The 25,739-nt window shown below is 50.5% G+C and overlaps 1 protein-coding gene across 5 annotated transcripts in view; it reads right to left on the minus strand.

The window, feature by feature from the left end:
- Positions 1 to 4,490: 4,490 nt before the first annotated feature.
- Cables1 (Cdk5 and Abl enzyme substrate 1) overlaps positions 4,491 to 25,739 on the minus strand; it is a 111,450-nt gene continuing 90,201 nt past the window's right edge. For 2 of the 5 annotated variants that reach the window (XM_075969292.1, XM_075969295.1), the window contains 6 exons: positions 24,324 to 24,420; positions 22,927 to 23,083; positions 21,275 to 21,378; positions 11,128 to 11,234; positions 9,623 to 9,830; positions 4,491 to 5,700 (listed from right to left, as the gene is read on the minus strand). In XM_075969292.1, coding sequence (XP_075825407.1) covers positions 5,560 to 5,700; positions 9,623 to 9,830; positions 11,128 to 11,234; positions 21,275 to 21,378; positions 22,927 to 23,083; positions 24,324 to 24,420 — 814 coding nt within the window. In that variant the 3' untranslated portion in view covers positions 4,491 to 5,559. The remainder of the gene's footprint in view (positions 5,701 to 9,622; positions 9,831 to 11,127; positions 11,235 to 21,274; positions 21,379 to 22,926; positions 23,084 to 24,323; positions 24,421 to 25,739) is intronic. The other 3 variants (XM_075969291.1, XM_075969294.1, XM_075969293.1) reach the window with 2 other exon arrangements.

The raw sequence follows: 25,739 nt of genomic DNA on the forward strand, positions 1-25,739 counted from the left end.
CTGGGTTTGCACACCTTCCTGGGTATCTCACTGAGGCCAGGCTGGGTTTGCACACCTTCCTGGGTATCTCACTGAGGCCAGGCTGGGTTTGCACACCTTCCTGGGTATCTCACTGAGGCCAGGCTGTGGCAGCATGAGAACTCTAGGGACCATTCAGAGAAAGTGTGTTAAACCCAAATGTTTACATGTTCAGAGGGCAATGGAAATCACCTAACCACCAAAGACAATAAGGCCTTGTAGGGACTTCCCAAGTGAGTGGCCAAAGGACTCTCTGTGCAGTTGAGACCACAGGTGTCTGTGTGCTCAGAGTGTCCAGCCTGTCAGTTTGCATTTAGTGGGTCCGATGAGTATGATGTGGGACTGTGGACAGGGGAAGGACATGACAGTGGGGAACACATCACCCTCAATGGACTCCCACGCCTGGTAGAAGCCAAGGACCAGAAAGAGACTGAGGAAGGACAAGAGATGGGACAAGAAATCCCAGGCTTAAAGCAGGTGCAAAGAAATGAAACGGAGTAAGGTAGAGAGGAAGAGGGATTAGGTGGGAAGCAGGCTGTGGGTTGCCAGCATAGGGGACAAGCAGCCTGGGGAGCGAGTGACAAAACAGCTGGAAGAAGCCAGTGAAGCAGGGTGATGTTGGTCCTGTAGACAGAGGCATGCCCTGGGGTGTGACAGGGACGTTCTGGGGTAGAGTGGAACTGCCAGGCGACCCAGACTTAGAGAGTCGCTAGGGTGCCCATCCAGAAGAGCTTAACTGGGATTTGAACCTGAACCTAAAAGGTCCCTTGACCCGGTTGCATGTAATAATACCCAGTCTGAGGTTCATCTACAGCTTAGGTAGGGATGAAACTTAATGTCCTGAGACCACGTATACCAGGCAGCAGAGTGGAAGACTGGGGCAACCCCTGAGGGGTTAATGATCTAAAGACCTCAGGCAGACGGAGACTTTCTGGACAGGAAAGTTGGCTTCCCTGGTGGCACCTGTGACTGCCAGTGCCTGGTAGGAAGCTCACACATCTCTGAGTGATGTCTTCCTCCTTGAGACTGCAAGGTCACTGGCCTGCAGGTGGAATCTTCCATCCCCAAAGTCCTCTTTCCACCCTATAAAACCCCCAACCCCTACCCCACAAACATACCATGTGGGCATAGTCTCTACTCTGCAGAAAGACTGTGGCCCTTCAGGTGTTCTATAAAGGGACAATCTGTCTCTGCTGATGTCAAGCTGTTTCTTTTATTTCCAAGTTGGCCCCCATCAATCCTGAACTAACAGCCAGGCCACCATCTCTCCTTAGTGGGCAGAGTTGGGTCTTACTGGGTCATGTCTCTTCCCAGTCCATCCCAGGCTCTCCAGGGTGAGCAAGGGCAGACTGGCAGCATTCTCCACCTGGCTCTGACTTAGACGCCCCATGAGGGTGGTGCTTCAGTCACTGTGTCGGGCTGACTGTCTTGTACATGGTGAAGATCCCTGGTTCAAACCCGGCTTTCAGCAAACCTCTATCAAAAGGTTTCAGGTTTTGGGCTCAAGGGGAACACTGAGGCAGATTGTCCTCTTGGGTAAGAGGTTTTTTTTTTTTTAAGAGTTACTGATGCCATGCGCATACAGACTTACAGACAGACAGACAGCATGCTGGGAGCTTTGATGAGTGTTCGGGAACAAAGGGCAGAATGGGGAACCTCTTCTTCCAAGTGTCAGACAGGGAGAGGTTTCATGTATTCAAGCTGTCTCTGATTCCTTGGCTGGGCAGAGGGGAAGTGGAGGGCCTTGGCATTAGTAAGCCAAGGGCCGGCTCTCAACTCTCTGCATGGGAACAGAGAAAGAGAAGCCACAGGCAACTCAGCTGGCAGGCGCCACCCAAGGGCTTCCGGAGGACAGCTGTTCAGGTAGTTCCAGCTTCCCTGTCTGTCACCAAGGAGGAAGTCTCATCCACAGGGAGCTCTGATTCTCATGAGCGACTCTGCCACTTACAGGCATGCCATACCCCCGTCTGTCTGTCTGTCTGTCTGTCTGTCTGTCTGTCTGTCCATGGTGTTACTGACATACCTTCTAATCCCCAGCAACAGCTCAGTGTTCTATTGAACCACCCACCCCAGGCAGCATTTAACTCAGACAGCTCATCCTTTGCAGCTCTTATCAGCTCTGCTTTCTATTGCACTTCTGGAAGCCGCCTTTTGTTTGAGCTAGCGTTTGTCTGAATTATGGGAATCCCTATCTAAACTGGTGTTTGCTTTCTCCTCCTGTCTGCAGGAGCCCTCACCTGGTAGCATTGTCTTTATCAGTCCCAGGGTAATGACTGCAGGCTGCCCCGCCCATGGGTGTCCTCTGCAAGCCCCCTGCTTCCCTAGGGGCACAACACCTGAGCTCACCCCTCTTCTCTTCTCTTCCTGTTTGATTCTTGCAAAGGAGCAGCAGGCAGCCTGGCTTCTTCTGAGTTACCGGAGGCCACCAGGCCTGGAGGGCAAAGGCCTTGGCAGTTGAACACTGAACAGGAAATGTCAGAGAGCCACAGATAAGGAATTGGAGCTGTTTGATTTGCTGTTGCAGGGATGATGGGAACAGGAAGGAATAACAAGGAGGGGAAGGAACCTCAGTCTGGTCCTGCTCCCTAGTCACTAAGATGGGACACGTGACACGGAGTGATTTGTGGGAAGTGACCACTCCAAGTGGAGCCTGCTGGCTAATGATAACAGACAAACTGGTTGGGGAATTTCTGACCAGAAAGAAATGGCTGAGGAAAACAAACCCTATTTGCATTTGATACAGCAGAGAAGAAGTGGCTGGCGGGGGCTTCTGGGACAGGTCCAGGGAGGCATGGGAACTGACCCCGTTCTCATGGGTACCACTTTAGGGTTTGATTCTCATCTGTGCCCTCGCATCCAGGGAAGGCTGGAGCAGAGGTGACCGTGCCTTGCCGACCAGACTGGGGTCAGCCCTGTTGTCTCAAGGAGCAGGTAACTGAGCAGAGTTTTCTTAGAGACTGCCCTAGGAAAGCTTCAGGTCAGTCCTCAGAGGATTCTCCCTGTGATAAAGGCAAAGGGCAAAGCCACAGAAGCTTCTAGAACTGGCCTTCTTGTCTTTCTCACAGCGCAGGCCCAGGTTTCCTGAGTCTGAGTGGTGTGTGTTCCCAACTCTTCTCATCTTCTGTGGCCCCTGGAAAGCTGGAGTTGTGACCACCAGCTGGGAGTGAAGGCACCCCCTCCGCCAAGTTAAAACGAGACTCCCGCCTCCACACACACAGTGCTTAAACTAAAAGGGAAAAGACTAGTGACGTCTTGAAACCACCTATAGTTGCTCAAACACGAACCATTCCAAATCCAAGAACATAAATCTGGTTTCAAGATACAGGGCAGGACTTGGTTCCCTAAATCCCAGCTTGGCACCTGGGAACTGTTTGGGCCATCTCTTCCTCCAGGAGCCTTGTCTACCGGGGTAGTTCTCTCTCCGGCAGGTTCTGAATGAGGGGCTGGGAGTCCGAAAGCACACCTGGGTATGTGGTGACAGACACCACCAGCAAAGGATGGCCACGGACATCCTGAAGGTCAGGAAACGCAGAGTTTGGAGGCTTTGTGCCTCCCAGTTTGCTTTGTAGGCAGTGTGTTCCTGAAATATTAGTTGAACTATTGAGCAACCAAAAAGACCATGTGCCATCATATCCCACCCAACTGATACTTGGAGGAGGAAACTTGCTAGCAAATTATTTAGGACTGAATTCAGCTAACTAAGCCTAAGAGGCTTCATGTTCTCACGGCAGCAGCAGCTTCTCCACCTCATATGGGCCAGGAGTGCTAGTGTGCAGCTGTTGTCCGGCTCCTGGGAGGCTGAAACTGGAATGTCTTAATAACAAGCTTCAGTTCCATAGATATGTTAGGGCATGCCTACAGCACACTGGGGAGGCTGAGGCAGAAGGATTCCAAGTCTGAGGCCAGCCTGGGCTACAGAGTGAGCGCTGTAAACGCTTGCTTCCTCCACCCTTCTTTCTCCAGGTAATCAGAGGGGTCTCAGCCTGCGACCTCACCAGGACTGACAAGTTCTGAGGTGGCATGGATACAAGGAAATTGGCTGTGGAGGTGTGAACTGGGTGGTGTGTGTGTGTGTGTGTGTGAACTTGACACAAGCTAGAGTCATCAGAGGAAGGAGCCTCAGCTGAGGAAACGGCTCCATGACATCCAGCTGTAAGGCATTTTCTCATTTAGTGATCAATGGGGAGGGCCCAGCTCATTGTGTATGGTGCCCCCTGGGCTGTGTTCTACATGAAGGTGGGTTGAGCAAGCCACGTGGAACAAGTCAGTACACAGCTCCCTTCCATGACCTCTGCATCAGCTCCTGCCTCTGGGATGCTGCCCTGTTTGAGTTCCTGCCCTGACTTCCTTCAGTGATGAACAGCAATGCTCAAGTGTAAGCCAAATAAACCCTTTCCTCCCCAGCTTGCTTTTTGGTCTTGATGTTTCGTCACAGCGATAGAAACCCTGACTACAACAAGTGGCTGAGACTTGATCTTTACACACACATTTATGTATATGCAAAAGAACAAAATATTTTAATTCTTTTTCTCCAAGGCCATAGTTTTCTTCAGTATAACTACCAGGTGACAGCATGGTCAGTACTTCAGGACAGGCAGCCCCAGAATGAATCAGGACAAGTCACAATTTTGTAACAACAATCAACTTAACCACAGCTTGAAAGGTAGTTTGTCCCAGCTGCAAAAGCCACAAGACTCCAATCATGCGTCTTACCCCCAATACAGACTTTAAAACATACACACATATATGAGCACAATAAACGCGCTCATTACGCACTCTAACATAGAGTACAGGAATACACGCTATGGAGTGCAGCCCTCATGTCTCCACAGGCAGGAGCTACAGCATTAAACAGAAGCCCATGGTGTGGCGGCAGGAAGTTCCCAGCGCCACTCTACACGACTTACGCTACACCGGCTGGGAACTGCTGCCCCTCCGGTGGGTGGCAGGTTCAGTCTCTAAACAGTGTTATTTCCTAAGAGCAGAGAAGTCACTCTGGATCCGAGTCATTGTTACCTAGAAATCATTGCAGTTCAGCTCCATAGAAGGTGGGGATTGGCCTGGGAGTCAAGTGTCACAGTGCCCCTAAGACACTCGCACACCCACACCCTTGTGCCCAGGGAAAGTGCACTTCCGATGGCAGATATAAAAATAGATTGGCACGCTCTTGACACAGGGAGAGGGAACTGTAAGCAGCTTCTCCCAACCCTGCACATTCGGCTCCCTCTGTTCTAGCACAGCACGCTCCCAGTCAGAACCAGTCTGCAGAAACGGCCCTGAGCAGCTTCGAACTTCACATGGGCCTGGGAGGAATGGGCACAACTGAGTTCCGCCTGGGGACTCGGGAACCTCATCCCCAGCCCACGCTCCTCCTGGTGAGCCTGAGCGACATCTCCCTAGCCAGTTCCAGGTACGGCTTCTCCGTAAAAAATACAGCTGCCAGGAGACTCAGCGTGGTATGCCAGGCTCCAGCCCTCCTCTCTGGTAGCAGCGAGGCCGCTGCACTCAGAGGAAGCGTCCTTGGCCCTCCTGGGGCCTGTGCTAGGAGCTCTGGATCAGGCGTCTATAGTGGGGCATGACTTCGTGCTCTGGAAGATGAAGTGCGAACTCCAAGGCCACCAACACCGGAAATTCAAAGGCAATCAGTTCTCTCCTGTTCAGCCGGAACTTCTCTTCCAGTTTCTGTAAAGTCAACAGAGCCATTTTAGTTTTGCATTTAACAACATAGGCTTTTTTGTTTGTTTTTTTCCAAGTGCAATTTTCTACCATCAAGCTAGGGAGTATCAAGGACTCATCTGCTCTCCACTGCTGTAACAGAACTTTGGGTGCTGGGGGGATTTTAAAAGAAGAGAAGTTCTGGAGGTCGGGCAGATGCGTCTGGTAAAGGTATTGTGCCGCTCCACCTCGGGCAGGCAGGGTTCACGCCCTCCAGAAATCGGACGCACAGCCGTACAGCCACGCCCTCCAGAAATCGGACGCACAGCCTAACAGCCGCACTCCTCACACGCTGCTCTTGTAGCTACTCTAGTTTCAGGAGACATCAACTCCCAAAAGATGGCACAAGTCCTCCTTGGTGTCCCCTTCCAACACCACTGCAGTGGAAATCAAATTCCAGTGTGTGTTTCAGGGGTGAGGAAAACATGCCCAGACCATTGTCCATCTGTCCGTGCAGACAGCGAACTGTCCCCGAGGGCCGTCTGTCTGGGGATTCAGGACAACTCCATTCACTACTCCACTGATGTTGCGTTTGTGCCCACTTTACAGGTGGTCAAACTCAAGAGGCCGACTTCGCTCATCTGCAGTCACATGGCTGGGAAACGGCTGCGCTGAGCCACTTAGCTGGGATTCTCGTTGCACCTGCCATAACTGAGTCAGACTTAGCGGTCAGAGACCTCGGCTAGCAATCATCACAGGCAGTCTTGGCATGGCATGAGATACATAATTTAGTCTTTTCCTCTCTCATGGGGACCCAAGTCCCTGTGAGGCTGTCGGCTGAGTGGCAATGACCCCTCACCTCTTCACTCGGCAAGGCAGGCTTCCAGGATTAGAACCAGAAGAGACACGGGGATAGAAAGTTCCCTCTTTGGCTAGAGCACTTGGTCTCAGTTTAAGCTCAGCTTTTGGCTAATGAAGACTCTCACAGAGCAGTGGCTGAGGCCCTGAGGTAAAACTGAGAGGAGACCTCACTTGAGGGTGCTACTTTCAGATCAGAATTGTTGGTCTGTGTTGATACCGTCAGCTTCTGCCATGTGGCATAGTACTGAACTCTGATTAAATGTGTGCCGTATGAATATGCTTAGAACTGTATGAGCGTTACTTCTAAAGATGCATTAGTTATATGCATAGTATATAAATTCCCCACTTTATCTGGGGACCCCCAAGTAGATCCTGAACACAAAATACCATATCCTCTAGATATGTAATAAAATAGTGTATCTATAGTAAAACTTGACTTATTGTGCCCGATTTATAAGCTCGACAGCAACTGAAGCAGTAACCATATTGTAGAGAAGTTCCACAAATGTGTTTTCTCTGTTGCTTATTCTGGGCTGAGCCATGCAGTGCCTGCGTGATGAGAGGAAGGCATTGTGACCCAGGCTGTCATAGGAGTAGGTCAGACATGCATACTAGGATGCTTGGGCAGCCAGTCTAGCAAACAAGGTGGCTACAAGACACATGGCGTTTCGTGCCTGAGGTGGACAGGGAGAACGTTCACCACACGCTGAGCCTGGTGCACAAGCTAAAATGTACAAATGGCATTTTAGGACTTTCCTATGCAGTATTTGGGGCTGTGGTTGACTTGGGTAACTAAAACCAGGAAAAGCCAATGGATAACTGTATAAGCCTATTGATGCTCAGCTTGGATTTGGCACGCAATGGTCATTTCCATGTTCATGTATCTACTGCACACACTGGACCCTGTATTATTTCTGAAAATTAGTAAACCATGCCCTAAATAATATTCTTTCTTAAAAAATATATATAGGAAGTGCCTACCTTACTCTCTTCAGTAGAGACAGTGGGTACTCAGATACACAGGACATCATACCAACTGTCTGCTCTGTGCCTGTGACAGCTTATCCTCATTGCTGTCCCTGCCTTTCCTTACCACACTCCTCCTGCTGCCCCCAACAGTTAGTCACAGCCAGTGAGCCTGATGTGACATCCTGGTAGATCTGCCCTGGGGCTAGGATCGCTTATCAGAATGTGACTCCTGCCCATAAACCTGGTGAATCCAGCTGCTCTGAGATCTCAGCCTTGCAATGAGTCTGCCTTGAAGCCCTTTCTTTGGGACCATCCAGGAACCAGGTCTGCAGGGTTTCCAGAAAGCAGAGCCTCGGGACTTGAGCAGTAAGCTGGATGATCACTTTTTATTGGGTGAAGAATTGCTAACATTTACAGGGCACTTAATTGTGCATGCCAGGCTTTGAGCACTTATAACACCCATTCCTCAAATGCTCCAGTCAGCAGTGGACACTCCTGTGAGAACGCTTTTAAAACGAGAGAGGTCCAGATCCTTCCTTCACGCCGATGCTGCTGCTGTCTACCTGCAGGCAGTCCAGCACAGACAGGCATTCTCCAAACTGGCCACTCCTAGGCCTACACACCTGCCTGGTGAGAACCCCTTTCTGGGAACAATAATGAAGACTCTTGTCCACAGTTCTTCTCTTTCCTTCTGCCCCCACAGGGCTCTGATCATATGCACTGAGGGTATGGTCCTCACAAATGAACAGTGATGGCCTTGGCCCCAGTGAAGAGCAGTCAGGAGATAAGGGGTCTGAAGATAGTTAGGCTCAGAGGAGTTGGGTAGTCTTTATGAACTTGGTGACCTCAAAGGAGACCAGGTTCAGAAAAAAAGGCACATCCGGTTTTCACAGTTTCTGTTGTTTAATCCAGCCATTCCATGGCTGTGCTTTAGCAGCCCACAGGAAGGTCCTTTCTCTTGGGAACTGTGAGTGATAGCGTATTTTCTCAGTGGCAGTTGGCTCTTGATCGGCTTTTCTTTGTTTATCTATACACTACAGTACACACACAACATACAATATACATTTGTGTATTAGGAATGGGAACTTGGGCCTCACACGCGCTAGGCACACATTCGACACTGCACTACATCCTCCCCACTTTTTTTGTTGTTGTTGTTTTGTTTTTCAAGACAGGGTTTCTCTGTGGCTTTTGGAGCCTGTCCTGGAACTAGCTCTTGTAGACTAGGCTGGCCTTGAACTCCAGAGATCTGCCTGCCTCTGCCTGGGATTAAAGGAGTGCACCACCACCTCCTGGCCCTCCCCACTTTTTTTATTACTTGAGACAGGGTCTCACTAGGTTGCCCTGGATGGCTTTGAACTTCAGTCCTCCTGCCTTAGCCTCGCAAGGGGCTTGGGCCTCTTTCACAAAGCCTGCCTACACGCTTGGTTAAAACAGGTGTTCATAAACCCACCCTGGGCAGTCAGGGTGTCCCTGTTTGGTGGGGCTGTCCTTGAGAAGTAAGGCCACACCATTACATTGAACCCATAATTTCTGGTGGGTGTTCTACAGTTACGCTGCTCACAAGACTCTTGTGGATACCATATGTGGTGGTATGAAGGAAATGGCCCCCAACGGGAGCGGCACTATTCGGATGCATGACCTTATTGGAGGGAGTGTGTCACTGGGGTGGAGGTGGGCTCTGAGGTCTTCTACGCACAAGCCACATGCATGCCACAGTTCACTTCCTACTGCCTGCAGATCACGATCTAGGACTCTCAGCTCCTTCTCCAGCACCATGCACACCACCGTGTCCTACTACCATGATGACAGTGGACTAAACCTTTGAAACTGTAAGCGCCCCATTTTGCTTTATTTTGCTTTATAAGGCTTTCCACTTCATGGTGTCTCCTCACAGCTATAGAAACCCTAAGACACAAACTTCATCATTCAAGCTATCTCTGAGCAGGGTTTTTAGGTCATGACTCTAATGATGGCTTTTTAAATCTTGTCCAGGTCAATCATCTATTTCCCTACAAATCATTCTGCAGTCCTCATCCCTTTAGCCGTTCAAGTCCGTCTGCCTGGACCCCTGGACTGAGTGCACCCTCGGCCCCCCATCAAGACCCAGCTCACTTACATCAATTAGATGCTTGACTTCATGCTTTTTGAGGTCACTTCCGACCTTGGCTGCCAGCAGCACACACGCTCCAGCACAGAGCTTCCTGTTCTGCTTGTTCAGCTTCCCCTTGAGGGCAAGCTTCTCAAAGTAGACAAAGGCCATGGCCACCGTGGGCTCCTCAAAGCCACAATCCTCCTGGGCAAGCTTCCGCATCTCTCTCTTCAGACTGGAGAAAGACAGGAAGCAAGGAGTCCTGAGAGAGCTCTGGGGACCCTCAAGACGACGATGACACCATCTGGAAGGCATTTTCTCCATTTCCGTCCCTCAGGGGGATGTAGGCTGAGATTAATCCACACTGATGTGGGAGCAGACTGAGTAGCTAGGGCTCTGGCCCCTCTGTGGGTCTACTAACACAGACACAGCACGGCCCAGATCACCACGTCCAAGGATTACGGGCAGGCAGGACTCCAAAGAGCAGGAAACAGATACCACAGAACATTGTGTATATCTGAGTTCCCAGGAAAATGGTGGGGTTCTTCAAAGTGAAGAAAGGGACCCATGCTTATTTTAGAGCTATAGCAGGTGCTTGGTCTAAGTTCTGCCAAGTATTGATTAGACGCTAAGTCAGGCAGAAGAGTTGGGCTAAAGGCAGAACCACTAGGGTCCTTGGGAAAGCGGCCTAGCAAATGCACAAAGCATGGATACCTAATTCTTATTATACTTTGGCTTGGAAAATGCCATAACCAAGTCTGTGTTAGGACACACTAGGGTACACCCTGCACATGCTCCAGCATCTCAGAGGTGGTGAGCACACGCCTGTGATGTTGGAAGCATGTGGATGCCACAAGGCGAGACAGCACCTCTCTAGCTGGCAGATCCGCAAACCCATCCAATCATCTGCCTGGGAAATCCGGCCTGTGTCTCTGTTTTGGCTATTTTGGTGGCTGTTCAAAGATAGGGCCTTGAAGTCATGTCTAGGTAGATGGAGTTATCTCATGCCTTCAGGTGCCAATTCTGGGCACTTCTGTTTTGCCTGCATCCCAGAAAGCTGAGACCTTCAATTGTTTTTAGACACAACTCGTGTTTTCAGATTTCTGCTCTGTCTCCCAAGTGCTGGTATTACAGGACTGTATAACCACGCCTGGGTTGTGAACCCATGTCTGTGCATGGAAGACCAGCACTCTGCCAACAGAGACCCACCTCCAGCTCCATCCTCTCACTTTTTATAGCCTCAGTTTCACTGAGCTGGCAAGCTGCAGGCAGACAGCATGAAATGGTTTTTCTCACTGAATAACTCCCCAAGAGCTGTGCCAACTAGCGGGTCAGGAGTCTGGCCTGACGCCTGATGCCCTGGGCTCTCCCATGACATCCAGGCATGAGTCAGTCAGTAGCAGAAGAGTGTCTACTGAACGTGAATGTATTTCTGTTCCTGAGGAACAAGGAGAACTACAATACAGCGTGAGCTTGGAGTGGGCTGGAGGGGGCCTGGCTGGAAAGTCCAGCGTGATCCATAGCTCCCATACCTCCTGATTTTGCTGAGTGTTAACTTAATGTGAGGAAACTTTTCCTTAAAGGTTTCGTTCATGTCCTTCTTGAGATCTGAGGGCTTCACGTAGTCAATCACCGTGGTCTGTAATAGAGGAGACAAGAAACATCACTGTAACCACGGGTCAGATGTATGAACAACGTACAAGGCCCGAAGCAGCCAGTAGACAGACCATCAGACACGTGACTGTGTCTCAACCTGTTGTCCATATGGGTTAGGATTCAAAGGCTCCACCCTCAGCCCCTCCCTGGCTTGACTTTGGGAGACTCATTTACCCAGCACCTCACATCCCACCTTCCCTGGTTACCTTGGGAACCAGGAGAGATGCACTGTACAAGTCCCTGCACATTACAGATGCTCAACACATTCCAGCTTCTGTTTAAACTGCACATTACAGCCGCTGTTTAAACCTTTTTTTTTTTGTAAGACGTGACAAAACATGCATAAAATTCACCATTTAAGGCACCAATAGTGTCATTAAGACTTTCACCTTGTTATGCAACCATTATCACAACTATATCCGGTATTCCATCCAACCACCAACCTGTTCACTTTCTGTCTACGACAAGTTCCTTTTGAACCTTGGGAATGTCCTGGGCTCCCTTGCTCAGTGCTCTGTATATTTAACCCTGATTTTATATTTTGCTGGGTCACGCCAGTTAGTTTCGGCTCATCCCCAAAGTGTATCTGCCAAGGGCCAGCACTCTAGGCTGACAACAGAAGTGACCCCAGCAGGCCACTGTTTTCCATAGGATGTGAGGTGGAGGCCACCCAGCCCCAGGGATGACCCACTAGCAGAAGGCTCCACCCAACATTTCTCAGTGACCCTGACTAAAGTTGTGGATTTTTCTGAACACTTGGTTTGATGTGATGCTTAATGAGATTTTAGATTTTGGCGGTGCTGAGAATTGAACCCAGGGCTTTGGGTATGCTCTGGCAAGTGCTATACCACTGAGCTACACGTTAGCTTGACAAGACTTAGAATAGGCACATGAACTGTATTTGGTGGCAACTAGAAGCTGCATATGCCCAATGAAAAGTGATCTCAATGGCATTTTCCTTCCCTGGAGCATAAACACTGTTAGCTATATTAACTTGATTCTGCTAATCCAGCTCACATTTGGGGAGACGAGAAATCAGGTGAGTAACACCAAAAAGACATCCGATTCAAATGGGCCTTTGCATTTTCCAACAGGTCTGTCCAAACATTTGAGGAGGCCCAGGTGGGAATATGGAAGCTCACCTAATGCTTCTCTGAATGCACCCCATCTCAACTTGCATGTGAGGAAACTGAGGCCCAGTGATGTGCAGAAGCGTGTCCCAACCTCGGCAAGCTGCAGGCAGGGCCAGCAGTGAGATCCTGGCCTTCCACTTTGGTCCTTCCAGCTCCCCTTACACACTGTCTTTCAGGCTGTTCTTCCCTAATCAGACGATGGATAGCTGACAGTAGCAGCCTTCTCATGGAGCCATCACAAAGAGGTGTGAATACAGACAAGGCTAGAGAAGTGATCACCTTAGCAAGTCAAAGTCACCCAATCTCTGGTCTAGGAGCCAAGATATGTCTACCATGACTTACTTTTTAGTTGGCTTCTATGTCTGAAGTCTAGAGACTTGCGTATCAGATTACCCCTGCCACCCAACAATCCTTTCCATTCTGTTCTGTGACGCTGCATCCTGGACTCACCCAGCTAAGTTCCCTAGCGCACAGGCTGCTTTCCCTATGACTAAATATTCTGCCTCATTCTGGGAGGCTTTGCTCCGTCACAAAGACCAAGAGCTAGCAGTTATGTTTTCTGACTCTTGCAGCTGGGATGACAAATAATTTCTGACTGGAGAAGAGGTGGCACTCCTCTTATTTCTGCTACCAAGAGTGGCTGGCAGTTCTTGTTCACTGGCTGTAGATGTCTCTCTTGTAGGTGGAGACCCAGCAAGGGCAGCACGGCCTGCAGCTGGCAGTAGTGCTAGCGGGTTCCCAACTGCGGAAGTTGGGAGTAGACAACAATCAGAGGACAACCTCAAGTAGCATCTTTAGGGATGCTGTGACAGGGCCCTCCGCGGACCCGGAGTTCACTGATTAGACAGGGCTAGTCAGCAGGGAGCTTTGGGGAATCCTTTCTGTTGCTCCGCCTCCCCAAAGATGGAATTACAAGTGTGCTGTCAGGCCCAGTCTTTCTCACATGGGCCCTGAGACCCAAGCTCAGGTCTTCAGGCTTACAAGGCAAGCACTTTCCCAACAGAACCATGTAGCCCCATCTGGAGTGGATGCTGAGTCGTCTGTAACAGACACACATGTGCAGTTTACAGGTGGCTCCATACTTGCTGTTGGGGTAAAGAGCTCGGGTGTCCTTTGCTGGTAGTGAGTGAGTACAGGCTGGGCAACAGAGTATTGATGTGAGACCCTCAGCCCAGTCCTTGGTCGTCAACTACCAGGATGGCAAAGCTCTCAAGTTCACAGGGATGCCACTGGCAGGCACAAGTGAATCTGTACCACTCTCAACCTACTGTGTGCTTGTTCCTAGCTGTAGTCCCATGTCCTCTGGACTGTTCGCAGCACCTAAGGCTCAGCTCCAATCTGCCATTTGACTTGCTCATTTATTTGGGCTCCTCCTGTCCTAGTATCACCATGAAGCCCAGGCTTGCCTTAAACTCCCAATCCTCTAGCTTTAGCCTCAAGAGCCCGCCATGCTGTTGACGTCAGGTCTTTCCTAAGTTAGATAATTCATTCTGAGGCACGTGTAGGGTCCTCTGCAAATATCAGCTGTGGTCAAGGCCTAGTAACAGGCACTGTGAAGATGAGAAACCCCTTACTCGATCTTCAGGGAGGCTGTCTCTCTTCAAGCTTCCGCATCTGACTGCCAAGAAGTTGGTAGTCCTCCAGGAAGAGTGACAGAGGAAGCCCTAACAAAGGTGTTCCTCACACGAAGCATGAGATCGGCGCATGGCCAGGTAAAACCAGTGGCCCAGGACTCTAGAGGGAAGCTTGCGACAGCCCACATTTCTCAAGCAAGGGCCCAGTAACAGCCACTCTAGCCTGTCTGCCTCAGTCTATTTTGGGGTGTGTAGGGGGCAGTGAAATGCCTCTAGATACAAGAGGAAGATTAGCAGTGGTGAGCTGTGCTCTGCGAGACTGCCTGAGAACAGGAAGTGGCCACTTTGGTTTCCTTGCCTGCTGTAACAAGCTCCCACCATCTGGGTAGCTTTGACAATCGCAGGTTGGAGACCTAGCTGAAAGTCTACAATCTGGGCAGGCTGGCAGGCTGTACTCACGAAACATCAGAATGTTCCTTGCCCCCACCCCCAGCTTCTGATATCCACGACTCACTACAACACCCCATCCTTTCTGTCCCTTCCTGCGATACAACCATGTCAGACCAGGGCCCACATTCCTCTCCACTCACCTCACTTTCCCTCGCTCACATCTACAGAGAACCTGCAGGAGAGCAAACAATGCCCTAAGGTCACAGGAAGTCACAGCATCTCTTAGGGGATAGAGTCCTGGCCACAGTCGTGGGCTGGACCTCACGGTGCTGCTGTGTAACCTTGCTAGCCTCTGACCACACCTGTTCCCTGAGGCTGAGGGTTCAGCCCCTGTCCCAGGGTCATCTCGGCCTCCCAAGAGTCAGCCTTAACCTCGGTCTGCGGGGGGAGGGGGGGGCTTCACAGGCACCTTCTTTCCCTGCTTGCTGTGGCAGCTCTCCATGGTTCCCGCTTCTCAGGGAGACTCAGCCAGAGCTCTGCTTCTGCACCCAGCTCTGCCACACGGCATCCAGGTAGCCTGGAGCACACTGTTGAAGTACTTAGCCCTCAGTTCCCTCCTCTGGCATCTCTACACGATACCTGCTTTGTGCTGATGGCCACAGGACATCTGATCGGGAGGGCTGTCCCTGTGTTCACCTGCCTGGAGTGAATTAGGCTGAGTGGGTGGTCTGACTCCAAACCTTGTAGGATTGTAGCTACCCTCTACCCTAGCCACCACTGTCTTCTGAGCTATAGGTCTCCGTGGAGAAAAGAGCATGGCAAGCTCTCTTGAGGGAGCTGTACAAAGACCTTACAGCTGGCCCTCCCAGTCACCCCAGAGACCACTGTTCTTGCAGTGCTGACAATGAGCCAGAGAGGCGGTAGTGGGAGACTCGGCAGCAGGATTCCCAGTCCCTGCTAGCCACCCTTTCTGGTGTGGGGAAGAAGAAATGAGACACAGAGCTGATACTTTAGGCTTACTACAGGTCTACACACCAGTTACAAAAACTTACAATGCTGGATTTTGCCAGGCATGTTACTATAAATCAAAGGGCTAACCAAACAGGGCATAGCTCCTTCCTGGCCTGGAAGCACAGCACATCACCTAACTCCAGGCCACAAGAGGCCCAATCAAAGTGAGGTCCCTGGATGCACTTGTGTGCAGCTTTCTGGCCGCAGGAAGTAGTGTGCACTCAGCTGTGTAAAGGAAAAGAGGAGGGGCAGCTGAGGGGAGGAGCCCCATCCCAAAGACAGCTTTGTGATTCACAAAGGAGCGTGGCCCTCACCAGAGGCAGGAGCAGGGAGAAGGGGGGGGGGAGAGGGGGCCCAGAAAAAGATGAAAGGCCTACAGCTGACACTGGGGTACACTGCTTTCTATCGTTACTCCGCCTTGACTCATGAAGGTGGACGTCCAAGAGATGAACTTGGACTCCACTCAGCCACACCAGCAGTGGCAGAGGGGGCAGCCATATGCCTCAGTAAGGATTCTGGAGAAGAGTGGGATGTTAGAAGCTAACAGGTGGCAGAGGGTCTGGTGGAGCTCTGGCCTCCTTCCTCGAGGGCTTGGAGTCTGGGCATCCTCCCAAGCAGCTCCCAACAGAGTCAGGCATGTTGCCTACCCTGCTACTGTCTCTTGGGGCCAAAATTCACCCTTATCCTAGTGGGAACATTCCAAGGAAGTGAGGCTGCCTCAGTTTCCCCACCGTGCCTTAAAAGGAAGGAGCAGTTGCAGGCAGTGATCTGGGCAGCCCCTTCTGCAACCAGGTGGGCACCTAAGCTACCAGTATAATTCTTAACGAAAATAATCAACAAGAATAATTCCATCTATGGAGGTGGGGGGCAGAGTCCAGCCACCAAGCACCAAGCAGGGCAGGACAAATGAATCTTTATACCGAGTCCTCCATTTCCCACTGCTTAGCACTTCATAGTGGATTGGAAATCAGAATCCTAACATACATTTCTACAGCTTAAGGGAGAGGCAAGGATGCTGTGGGCTTGCCAAAGGACTAGGAAGCTGCTAGTAAGTACATGGAATGAGAAGAGTTTCACCAGAGACCCATCTACCAGGTATTCTGTTGAGATGTGAGTATCTATAGACATCATCATCTGTCCGTTTTTTATGTCAGAGCAGAATAAGGGAAGAAAAGAACTCGCCAATCCATTCGTCAGGGTTAATTTTGTTGCCCTTAGCTCAGTTCTTTCTCATATTCTCTCCTTAATTGTTTTTCACACCCACAAAGGAGGGAGGAAACCAGGTAATAGTGAGACCACTGCCAGTACAGGCTGCCAGGCTCTAGTGATAAAGAACCACTGTCCACCACTGCCAGTACAGGCTGCCAGGCTCTAGTGATAAAGAACCACTGTCCACCACTGCCAGTACAGGCTGCCAGGCTCTAGTGATAAAGAACCACTGTCCACCACTGCCAGTACAGGCTGCCAGGCTCTAGTGATAAAGAACCACTGTCCACCACTGCCAGTACAGGCTGCCAGGCTCTAGTGATAAAGAACCACTGTCCACCACTGCCAGTACAGGCTGCCAGGCTCTAGTGATAAAGAACCACTGTCCACCACTGCCAGTACAGGCTGCCAGGCTCTAGTGATAAAGAACCACTGTCCACCACTGCCAGTACAGGCTGCCAGGCTCTAGTGATAAAGAACCACTGTCCACCACTGCCAGTACAGGCTGCCAGGCTCTAGTGATAAAGAACCACTGTCCACCACTGCCAGTACAGGCTGCCAGGCTCTAGTGATAAAGAACCACTGTCCACCACTGCCAGTACAGGCTGCCAGGCTCTAGTGATAAAGAACCACTGTCCACCACTGCCAGTACAGGCTGCCAGGCTCTAGTGATAAAGAACCACTGTCCACCACTGCCAGTACAGGCTGCCAGGCTCTAGTGATAAAGAACCACTGTCCACCACTGCCAGTACAGGCTGCCAGGCTCTAGTGATAAAGAACCACTGTCCACCACTGCCAGTACAGGCTGCCAGGCTCTAGTGATAAAGAACCACTGTCCACCACTGCCAGTACAGGCTGCCAGGCTCTAGTGATAAAGAACCACTGTCCACCACTGCCAGTACAGGCTGCCAGGCTCTAGTGATAAAGAACCACTGTCCACCACTGCCAGTACAGGCTGCCAAGCTCTAGTGATAAAGAACCACTCTCCTCAATTATGCAGCAGGCAGTGCAGGGCACAGGAAGCGTGGTCCTGACAGGACCCTCCCGCCCTCTGGCTGGACATTAGCTAATGCCCAACAAGAGCCTGCATGCAGCCAAGCAGCCTGACGTGCCTTCATGGTTTGTGGTCTCTTTTTATGACGTGCTTTCGTACTCTGTGGTCACCTTCTAGAAGTTTCCGGGCTGAACCACAGGTGCAGCTGTACTGTGGTTTCCATACCTGCCCTGGGAGGCTTCAAGTTCAACATCTAGTGCAAGGTCATCTTAGTGCCACATCCACTCTGAAGTGAGGGAGTCCTCCTGTAGACCCTCCCAACAGGCCGAGGGACAAGTGGCTCTCTGGCATATCACTTGGAACAGCGGCAGTGGAAGCATCTATCCATCTACAGCCTGGATGGCTGATGCCGAATGAACACCCATAGGGACTTCATCCAGGGAAAAAAGAAATCCATGCTCACAAAAAGCCACATACAGAAATATTGACGGCAGCAGTTTTCATGATAGCCTTTACACCAGAGACAGCTAGGTGGCTATCAGTGAGAGACTGGGTAAACTGTGTTCATCCAGCACTGCTCAGCAATTAAATATAACTCTGTGGGTGAGTTTCACTAACACCAAGTTGTGTGAACAACGGACCAAAGAGAGTGTATTGTCTCTAATTCCATCTGCACAAACTTCCAGGACAGGTGAAAAACTAAATACAGTTTCAGAAGTCAGAAGAGTGGGGGCCTTAGTGAAAATGGGGAATTAGAAAAACACTAGATCTATATTGGGACCAAAGGACGGTGACAGAATTCATAAGACTACACACTTAAAATGGCTTTAATGGGGCCTGAAATTCCATGGCACACAGTCCCAAGGCCTTGGGCTTGGGTTCTCCACTGGTTTAGACAGAACTGTGGTCTGAGAAGATGATGCTTAGACAGCAGGATCCAGAGGTTGGTGGTCCCTTGCTCCCCTGAGCTGGCAGAAGCGGCAGCAGGAAGCGCTGGGGGCAGCAGACAGCAGAGCCCAGCCTCAGAGCCCTGGCATCTACCTGATGGGATGGCAGTCGGGGTGAGGAAGCCCTGGGGCCAGAAGACAGGAGAGTCCAGCCTCAGAGCCCTGGCATCTACCTGATGGGATGGCAGTCGGGGTGAGGAAGCGCTGGGGCCAGCAGACAGGAGAGTCCAGCCTCAGAGCCCTGGCATCTACCTGATGGGATGGCAGTCGGGGTGAGGAAGCGCTGGGGGCAGCAGACAGGAGAGTCCAGCCTCAGAGACCTGGCATCTACCTGATGGGATGGCTGTTGGGGTTCTATTCCTCCTCATGGGCCTCAGGTTTCTACTGAGGGCCCTTTAACAACTGCTCAAATAACTCCAACTCTTGCTGTTTCTCTTGGGAGTCACCAGCCCATTACAGATGCAGGCTCGTCACTCTATGGTCTCAACTCCACTCTGCACACATCCTTGCCTTCCACAGGGTACCCATCTCTGATGCCCCTCGTCAACTCCTGTCACTTTTCCAGGATGGCATCTTCCACACCCTCCTCACGACCACTGTCATTTGCTTCCTTGCTTGTCGCTGGGCTTTCCCTCTCATTCTAAGGCCGATGAGAGGGGACTATGGATGGTTAGTTCTCCAGTAAACAAGGAAGCACATTGTAGGGTGGCAACTACATTTGCTGAATGAGCAAATTCTAGATTTGCTCCGCAGCATACAAAAGTCAGGCAAACCTGTGAAACCAAAGAATCCTGCACTCTAGTTCCTAGGAGATCAATCTAAATCCCCTGTAGGCTGTAGGCTCCTCTGAGTTGCAGAAGCTGGCCTGAAGCTGTTTGTCACACATTGTCAACAATTTAACTGATAAGACAAAAAAAATGGATGTCCTGTCTTTTATCAAAAGTACCACTGTCTGGGGCCAGAATAGGTGGAGAAGCCTTGTGGCCTGGACTAGGAAATGCAGTCAAAGAATGATCACATTCTGTAAAACACAGACTCTTCCTGGAAGCCCAGTGTCAAGACATGAAAAACGACCCACTTGGGAACACAGGATGAGGAGGGCTGCAAGCATACTCTCACTTGGAAAGTCATCCAAGTGTCCAAGGGGGCAAATTAGCTGTGTCATCTGTGTCTGCACAGATTGGGGCCAGAACTCCAAAGCTCACGATATAATAAGGAGGTATATGGTATCTGGAACCTGCCATTCTTGTCAAAGGGAAGTCAGTGCTGCCACAAGACAACATCTCCATAGGGGAGTCCCCTGCAGGACCCCAACATCAGCCATAAGCAGTACACCTTCATACTCTCTCAAACCTCTAGATATCGGTTAATTTTCTAGGCAGAGAATGGCCTCATACCCTGCCCTTAGCTCCCACTGCTGACTGCACGGAGACAGCCCATCCAGAAAGAGGCAGGCAAAATCAGTGAGCAGAGCCCGACTCAGGAGCCAGAGGCTCAGCTCCCCACTTCCTGCCAATAGCAAAGGGTCTCCCTGGGGTTCTGAGCAAGTTTCCTGCCCAAATTAGTTAATAAAGTGATCAACCATAGACAAAGTGGGCCACACTGAAAACGTATGTCCTCATGCAGACAGCAACTTCTTAGTGGCTCCTTCAGAACAAGACACAGGATTTTGTCACTGGATTGTCACTTTGATCACCGAGGTGAATGAGTCTTGCTGTGTTCCTTGAATGAACAGGGTATGCAAGAGAAACAAACAAACAAACAAACCTGCGAACATTTAAACCCAACAATCCCTACCTATACACAACCATGTTAGGAGCTGAGGGGTCTGAGGGGTAAGTAGTTAAAAGTAAGGACAGCGACCATTTTAAATTAAATTACTTTGGAAGTGCATTCTACCCAATATGGCACAGCAAGGCTCTGACTACAAACACTGATAGTAACCGGCAAAGGCCCAGTGCTGACCAGGGGTTCTAAACTCTAAGCACAAATGCAGGCAACCTTTGAGGACTTGGAGTCGCTTTGCTCCTTGGCCTCTATAGACACAAAAGACCTCGGTGAGATTCCTTGGGCTCAATGCTGAGGGTAGGGCTTCTAATATAAGGAGTTAGAGTGAGCCAGGGGAGGAAGTGCCCATGGGATGCAGAAGGCACGGAGAGGCAGGGCATCTGGCCAGATGTTCCCTCTGCTGATGCTGTGATTGACAGGCCTGGTCAATCCATTTCTCTGCATTGTAGACTCTTTCCTGCTTCCAGCAATTAGGACAGCTCTACCAGAGCCCGCCATGGTAGGGAAGGTAGTCAGCCAGAATGTGTCATCAAAATTACACACGGAAAACCAGGAAGTCACGGAATACACACAGCAAGAACAGTGTTGCTTGTAACACCTGTGTCCTACTCACACAGGGTTTGGGGTGTTGTGGAGACTTACAGTCACTGAGGTGATTCAGACTCAGCTCAGCTTGAGCTTGGTGCTCCCGTGAAAAGGTCAGGCCCTTCCCTGGTGGAGTCCGGGGTGTGTATTCTGGCATGCCCTTCTTAGAAGTGAAGGCCTCTAAAGCTAGGAGGTAGCTTTCATGTCCACTGGACCCAACCTCCTCAGCCTCTCTCTAAGTGGCATTCCTAGGCCAGTTAACCAGAATCCTGCAACTCTGATTAGAGAACTCAATAGAATGTCCCAGGTGCAAAGTCCAGAGACCTCTTCCGAGGCCTCTGAGGGATGCTGTGAGCACTAACAGACCCGCCAACCCGTCAGCAGGTACCACTCACCATGTACGAAGGGAAAGTCAGGACGCGTTTGTGCTTGCCACAAGGCCACTGCGGGTCATCCAGGAGATTTGGGTCATAGTCCAAAAAGTCTCCCAGGTCACTTCCTGAAGGGCACAAGCAAAATGGCAATTAGGGGCCCCAGACTCCAGCTGAGGTTGCTGGGAAAATGCTGAGGACAGTTATTGAAGACAGAAGACCTCAGGGTCATTTGTCTCAGAGTCACACCAATGGCTGATGTCTAGGGACCATCTCTGCTTGGCAATGAAGTACATCCACATGTTTACAAAAAGACTGGCCAGTTCTTACCATTCTGATGTTTTGCTATGTTAGTAAGTTATGTGGTCATTTCCCTGACCCAGAAGAACACAAAACTTGACACAGCATGTGCCCTATGCTCTTGTAGGTCACAGCACATGGTCCTAGACCAGCCTCAGAGAGAATTGCTAAACTCATCTGTGACATTCAGGGCCATGACCTGGGTAAACTGTGACCTTCGGGGCCATGACCTGGGTAAATGCTTCCGGACAGGCTGCTGTGTGTGAATCATGTCCCAGCCGTGACAGCCACTAGAAAACACAGACACAAATGACCTTTGCAGGTGATGGGGAATTGGGACAGGGGCAGACTGACCTAGGGAGTTTCATGTGTGGGTTAGGGTTAGTGTGTGTAAGTGTACGCATGAGTTTGTAAGTCTGTGTGCAGGTATTCAAGTGTGTGTAGAGACCAGAGGTTGATATAATGTTTCTCGCAATCACTTTTTTACCATCTTTCAGACAGGGTCTTTCACTGAACCTGGAGTTCACCAATACTGCCAGGCCAGTGACCAGCAACACTCTTGTGGGTCTGCCTGTCTGTCTCCTTAGTGCTGGCCTTTTACGTGGCTGCCACGGATCTGAACTCAGGTGCTCATGTTTCTGTGGCTGGTACTTTGCCAGCCATTTCCTAGACCCTCAGCTGGAATTTTGCTAAGAGTTTCCATCCTTGTAGCTGTGTATGGGCAAACATGGAATGTGGGGCTCAAAAGTTATCCCCGTTCATAACCATGAGCAACGGAAACATGGAATGTGCAGCTCAAAAGTTATCCCCGTTCATAACCATGGGCAACGGGAACATGGAATGTGCGGCTCAAAAGTTATCCCCGTTCATAACCGTGAGCAATGGGAACATGGAATGTGCGGCTCAAAAGTTATCCCCGTTCACAACTGTGAGCAACGGAAACATGGAATGTGCGGCTCAGAAGTTATCCCCGTTCATAACTGTGAGCAACGGGAACATGGAATGTGCGGCTCAAAAGTTATCCCCAGTCATAACTGTGAGCAACGGAAATGTGCACCCAGGCCCACACGTCAGGATCCGGTGATGTGGGAAACGCAGAAGGCAGAACACACAATAGAATACAAAAGCCTAAGGACTGGGGGGCTGGGAGAGAGCAATGTCTTGGGCTTCTCTCACATGGGTTGGCCCTGGGGGCTGGTAACAAACAGAGCAGCTAATTAAGAGAAAGGTCTTCTGGGTATGTGTTTGAGCCTGTGTGACCTGAGCTCATACCTGGTGCCTGCCCGCCTCACCTCACCCATGGACCTTATCCCATTTGTACTGTAAACTGAGGCACCTCCTGCCATGAATCACCAGACCCTCTGAGCTAATGTTACCTGTGTCAAGGCTCCCCTGGGTACTGCTGGCCCGGCCTATGGAGAGGCTGCGGTGGCTCAGGTTCCGGAACTGGGAGAAGGAGGAGGTGGAGTCTATGGTATTTCTCCGGGTTCCGAAGGCATTTGTGGGTAATAGGAACTGGGTATAGGACACTGTCTGAGAGGGAAGAACAAAGAGCAGTGGTTATGCCTGGGGTGGCCGGCTTGTCTTCTGCTCCGTTGCTACTCTAAGATCAGGTTTGCTTTAAAAAAAAAAACACGCAATTCTGGAATCTAATGGGATTGGCAAAATGCAACTGGTAGCCCAGCCTGGTGGGCCCATCTTTAATCCTAGCACTCTCGAAGTAAAGGCAGACAGATCTCTGAGTTTGAAGGCAGCCTGGTCTACATAGAGAGACCCTGTCTCAAAAACAAAACAAAACAAAAGAAAGGAAGAAAGAGGCAACTTGTTTGGTATTCATTTTTGCCAAATTGGTGCCACTTTCATACCCAAGCCTCACCTGAACAGATTCTGAACTGTGTAGTTTAACTGGCCCCATCCGGTCTGTCTATCCTGGTGGGTGGCCGAAATGTTCACGTGCTAGACAATAAGGTACCATCTCAGAATGTGCTGGAATGTTATGCCACGTACAAGGTATCTTAAATCCAAGAGAGGATTCAGAATACACCAGGCCTCAGGAGTCTCTGATAAGGACTTCTGGCTCCTCTCATGTGTCCCTGAAGGAGCTAGCCGTGACCCTCTGCTCGACCCCAACCTTCCACCTTCCTCCTTCCTCGGTGAACATTCACTCTTTAGGGTGAGGACGAGCACGCAACCCACACAAAGCCTGGACTAGCGACTGTGTCTTGGACACACAGGTGATGGCTGCCCTGAGGTGAGGACTGCTCACCGGCAGGCACACTGGGAGCTTCTGCCCAGGGGTGCCGGCTTTTGGAGGCTGTACAGAGATGACCTATTACCCAGTACCAGTGGTCAGCGTATAATAGCTCCCAGTACTGTGGGTGAAAGAGGAATATACCTGTTTAGTGGGACAGCAAACTGACCACGGTTTAGTGGCCACCGGGCTGGGCTTCCTGGATCAGGAGAAGATAAAACCTCACTAGTGGTTGGACTAGTGCTCACCAGCACCTCCAGTTTATAGAGGCGAACCATCACCCCACCCTGGAATGTGGATGTGTGCTCGCGTGTGAGTATTGCACAATCATCTATAAAAAGTGTTAGCAGAGAAATGCATATACTTCGGGACCTCCTGCCGGGCCTCTGCTGAGTTACTGACTCGCAGTTTCTGTCTGCACACTGGCAGAATTGCAGTGATGTGGTGTAACCTTGCAAGTAAGTCTTACATCCTAGCTCTGTGTTGCATCCTGAGCCTTGTGTCGGATACTGGAAACCTTACCTTCCCATCAGCACCCAGCTCCACACCATCAAGGCCAACGATCTCCTTCAGGCTCATGGCCCCTGCTGACTGCCTCCCTCCATCCAACTTCAGGTCCCTAGGAAGGACAAGCCAAGAAGAAATGCTTGTGTGTGTTTTCCAAAATGTGACACTTACTGCGTAAAACAGCACAGTCACCCTGTGAAATGACGGTTTTGCTGCCTTTCTCTGGGGGCTTCAGTGTGCTCGGGGGGTGGGGTCACTCTCGCATACCGCCTGCAGTGTATATGAAATCCAACAAACAGAACACATGAGGAGGAAGGGGCTCGGAAGCCCTTGGTTACCAACATCCTCAACATGGCCTGTGTTTTGAGACACGCAGGCTTTCCTGGTGAACAGTGGGTCTCTTGGGACCCTGGCTTCTTTTTGAAGTTACTAAGATCACCTCTCCTTGCCACTCTTTATCAGCTGCAATAAATCCAGCTACTAGGTCCTTGCTAGCAACGAAAGGATCAGTGCCACAGGAGTTAGGCCAAACTCCATAGCAGTGCGTGTCCCAGTAATAACAATGAGCCTTCCAACAGCATGGCCTTTTACCATCATGTGTTTGGGGATGATATTACGATTAATCCATTTTATAGAGGACGAAATTGAGGCTTGTCAAGGCCACCAAGACAGCATGTTGTGGGGAGTGAGTCTTTATAGAATGTTCTTCCTGACACTTAACACTGCCCCGGAGATGCAAGATAGGGTCGCTGTGACTACATCCAGGTAGAATTACTCACTGTGTCAAAGGATGAGCCCCTCCAGAGTCACCTAGTGTCATTCTGACTACCTACGACAGTCGTCCAGCATCCTGTGCTAGCCAGTACAGGACGGAGCAGGGGATCCAGAGCTTTCTGTGACACCCCAGGGCTCTAGACTGCAGCCATGTCTGGCCCTGTCTTCCAGCTTCTGTCTGATCCAGTGCTTGAGGGTGAAGGCCACTTTAGACTGGCAGAATGACTCACCATGGGACCCGGATGAAGATTTCTGAGAATCAGCAAGAGAAAGTCATATGGAAAGGCTGATGGTAACCCAGGAAGACAGAAAGGGCTGGGGAGTGATGAGCAGAAGAGAAGGGAAAGAATGCCACTTCCAACACAGGAAAGCTAACACCTCCGGCTCAGCTGAGTCACTGCTTTGATCTGTGGGCCTGCCAAGGATGGCCTGGGGCGGTCTTCAAAATCAGCCAGCAGACCTAGGCTGGTGGTACCTAGGCACACTGCATCCTTAAAGCCATTTTCTTGAGGAGATGGTTCACCACACTCAAAAATGACATCAAAGTCACATAGGACAAAGGCAAACAAGTTCTCAGTTTATAGGGTCCCCTCCCTTCCTATATGTCTATCCTTCCCCCCTTCCTCCCTCCCTCCCTCCCTTCCTCCCTCCCTCAAT

Source organism: Microtus pennsylvanicus, chromosome 4, assembly GCF_037038515.1.
Source record: "Microtus pennsylvanicus isolate mMicPen1 chromosome 4, mMicPen1.hap1, whole genome shotgun sequence".
Classification (NCBI taxonomy): Eukaryota; Metazoa; Chordata; class Mammalia; order Rodentia; family Cricetidae; genus Microtus; species Microtus pennsylvanicus.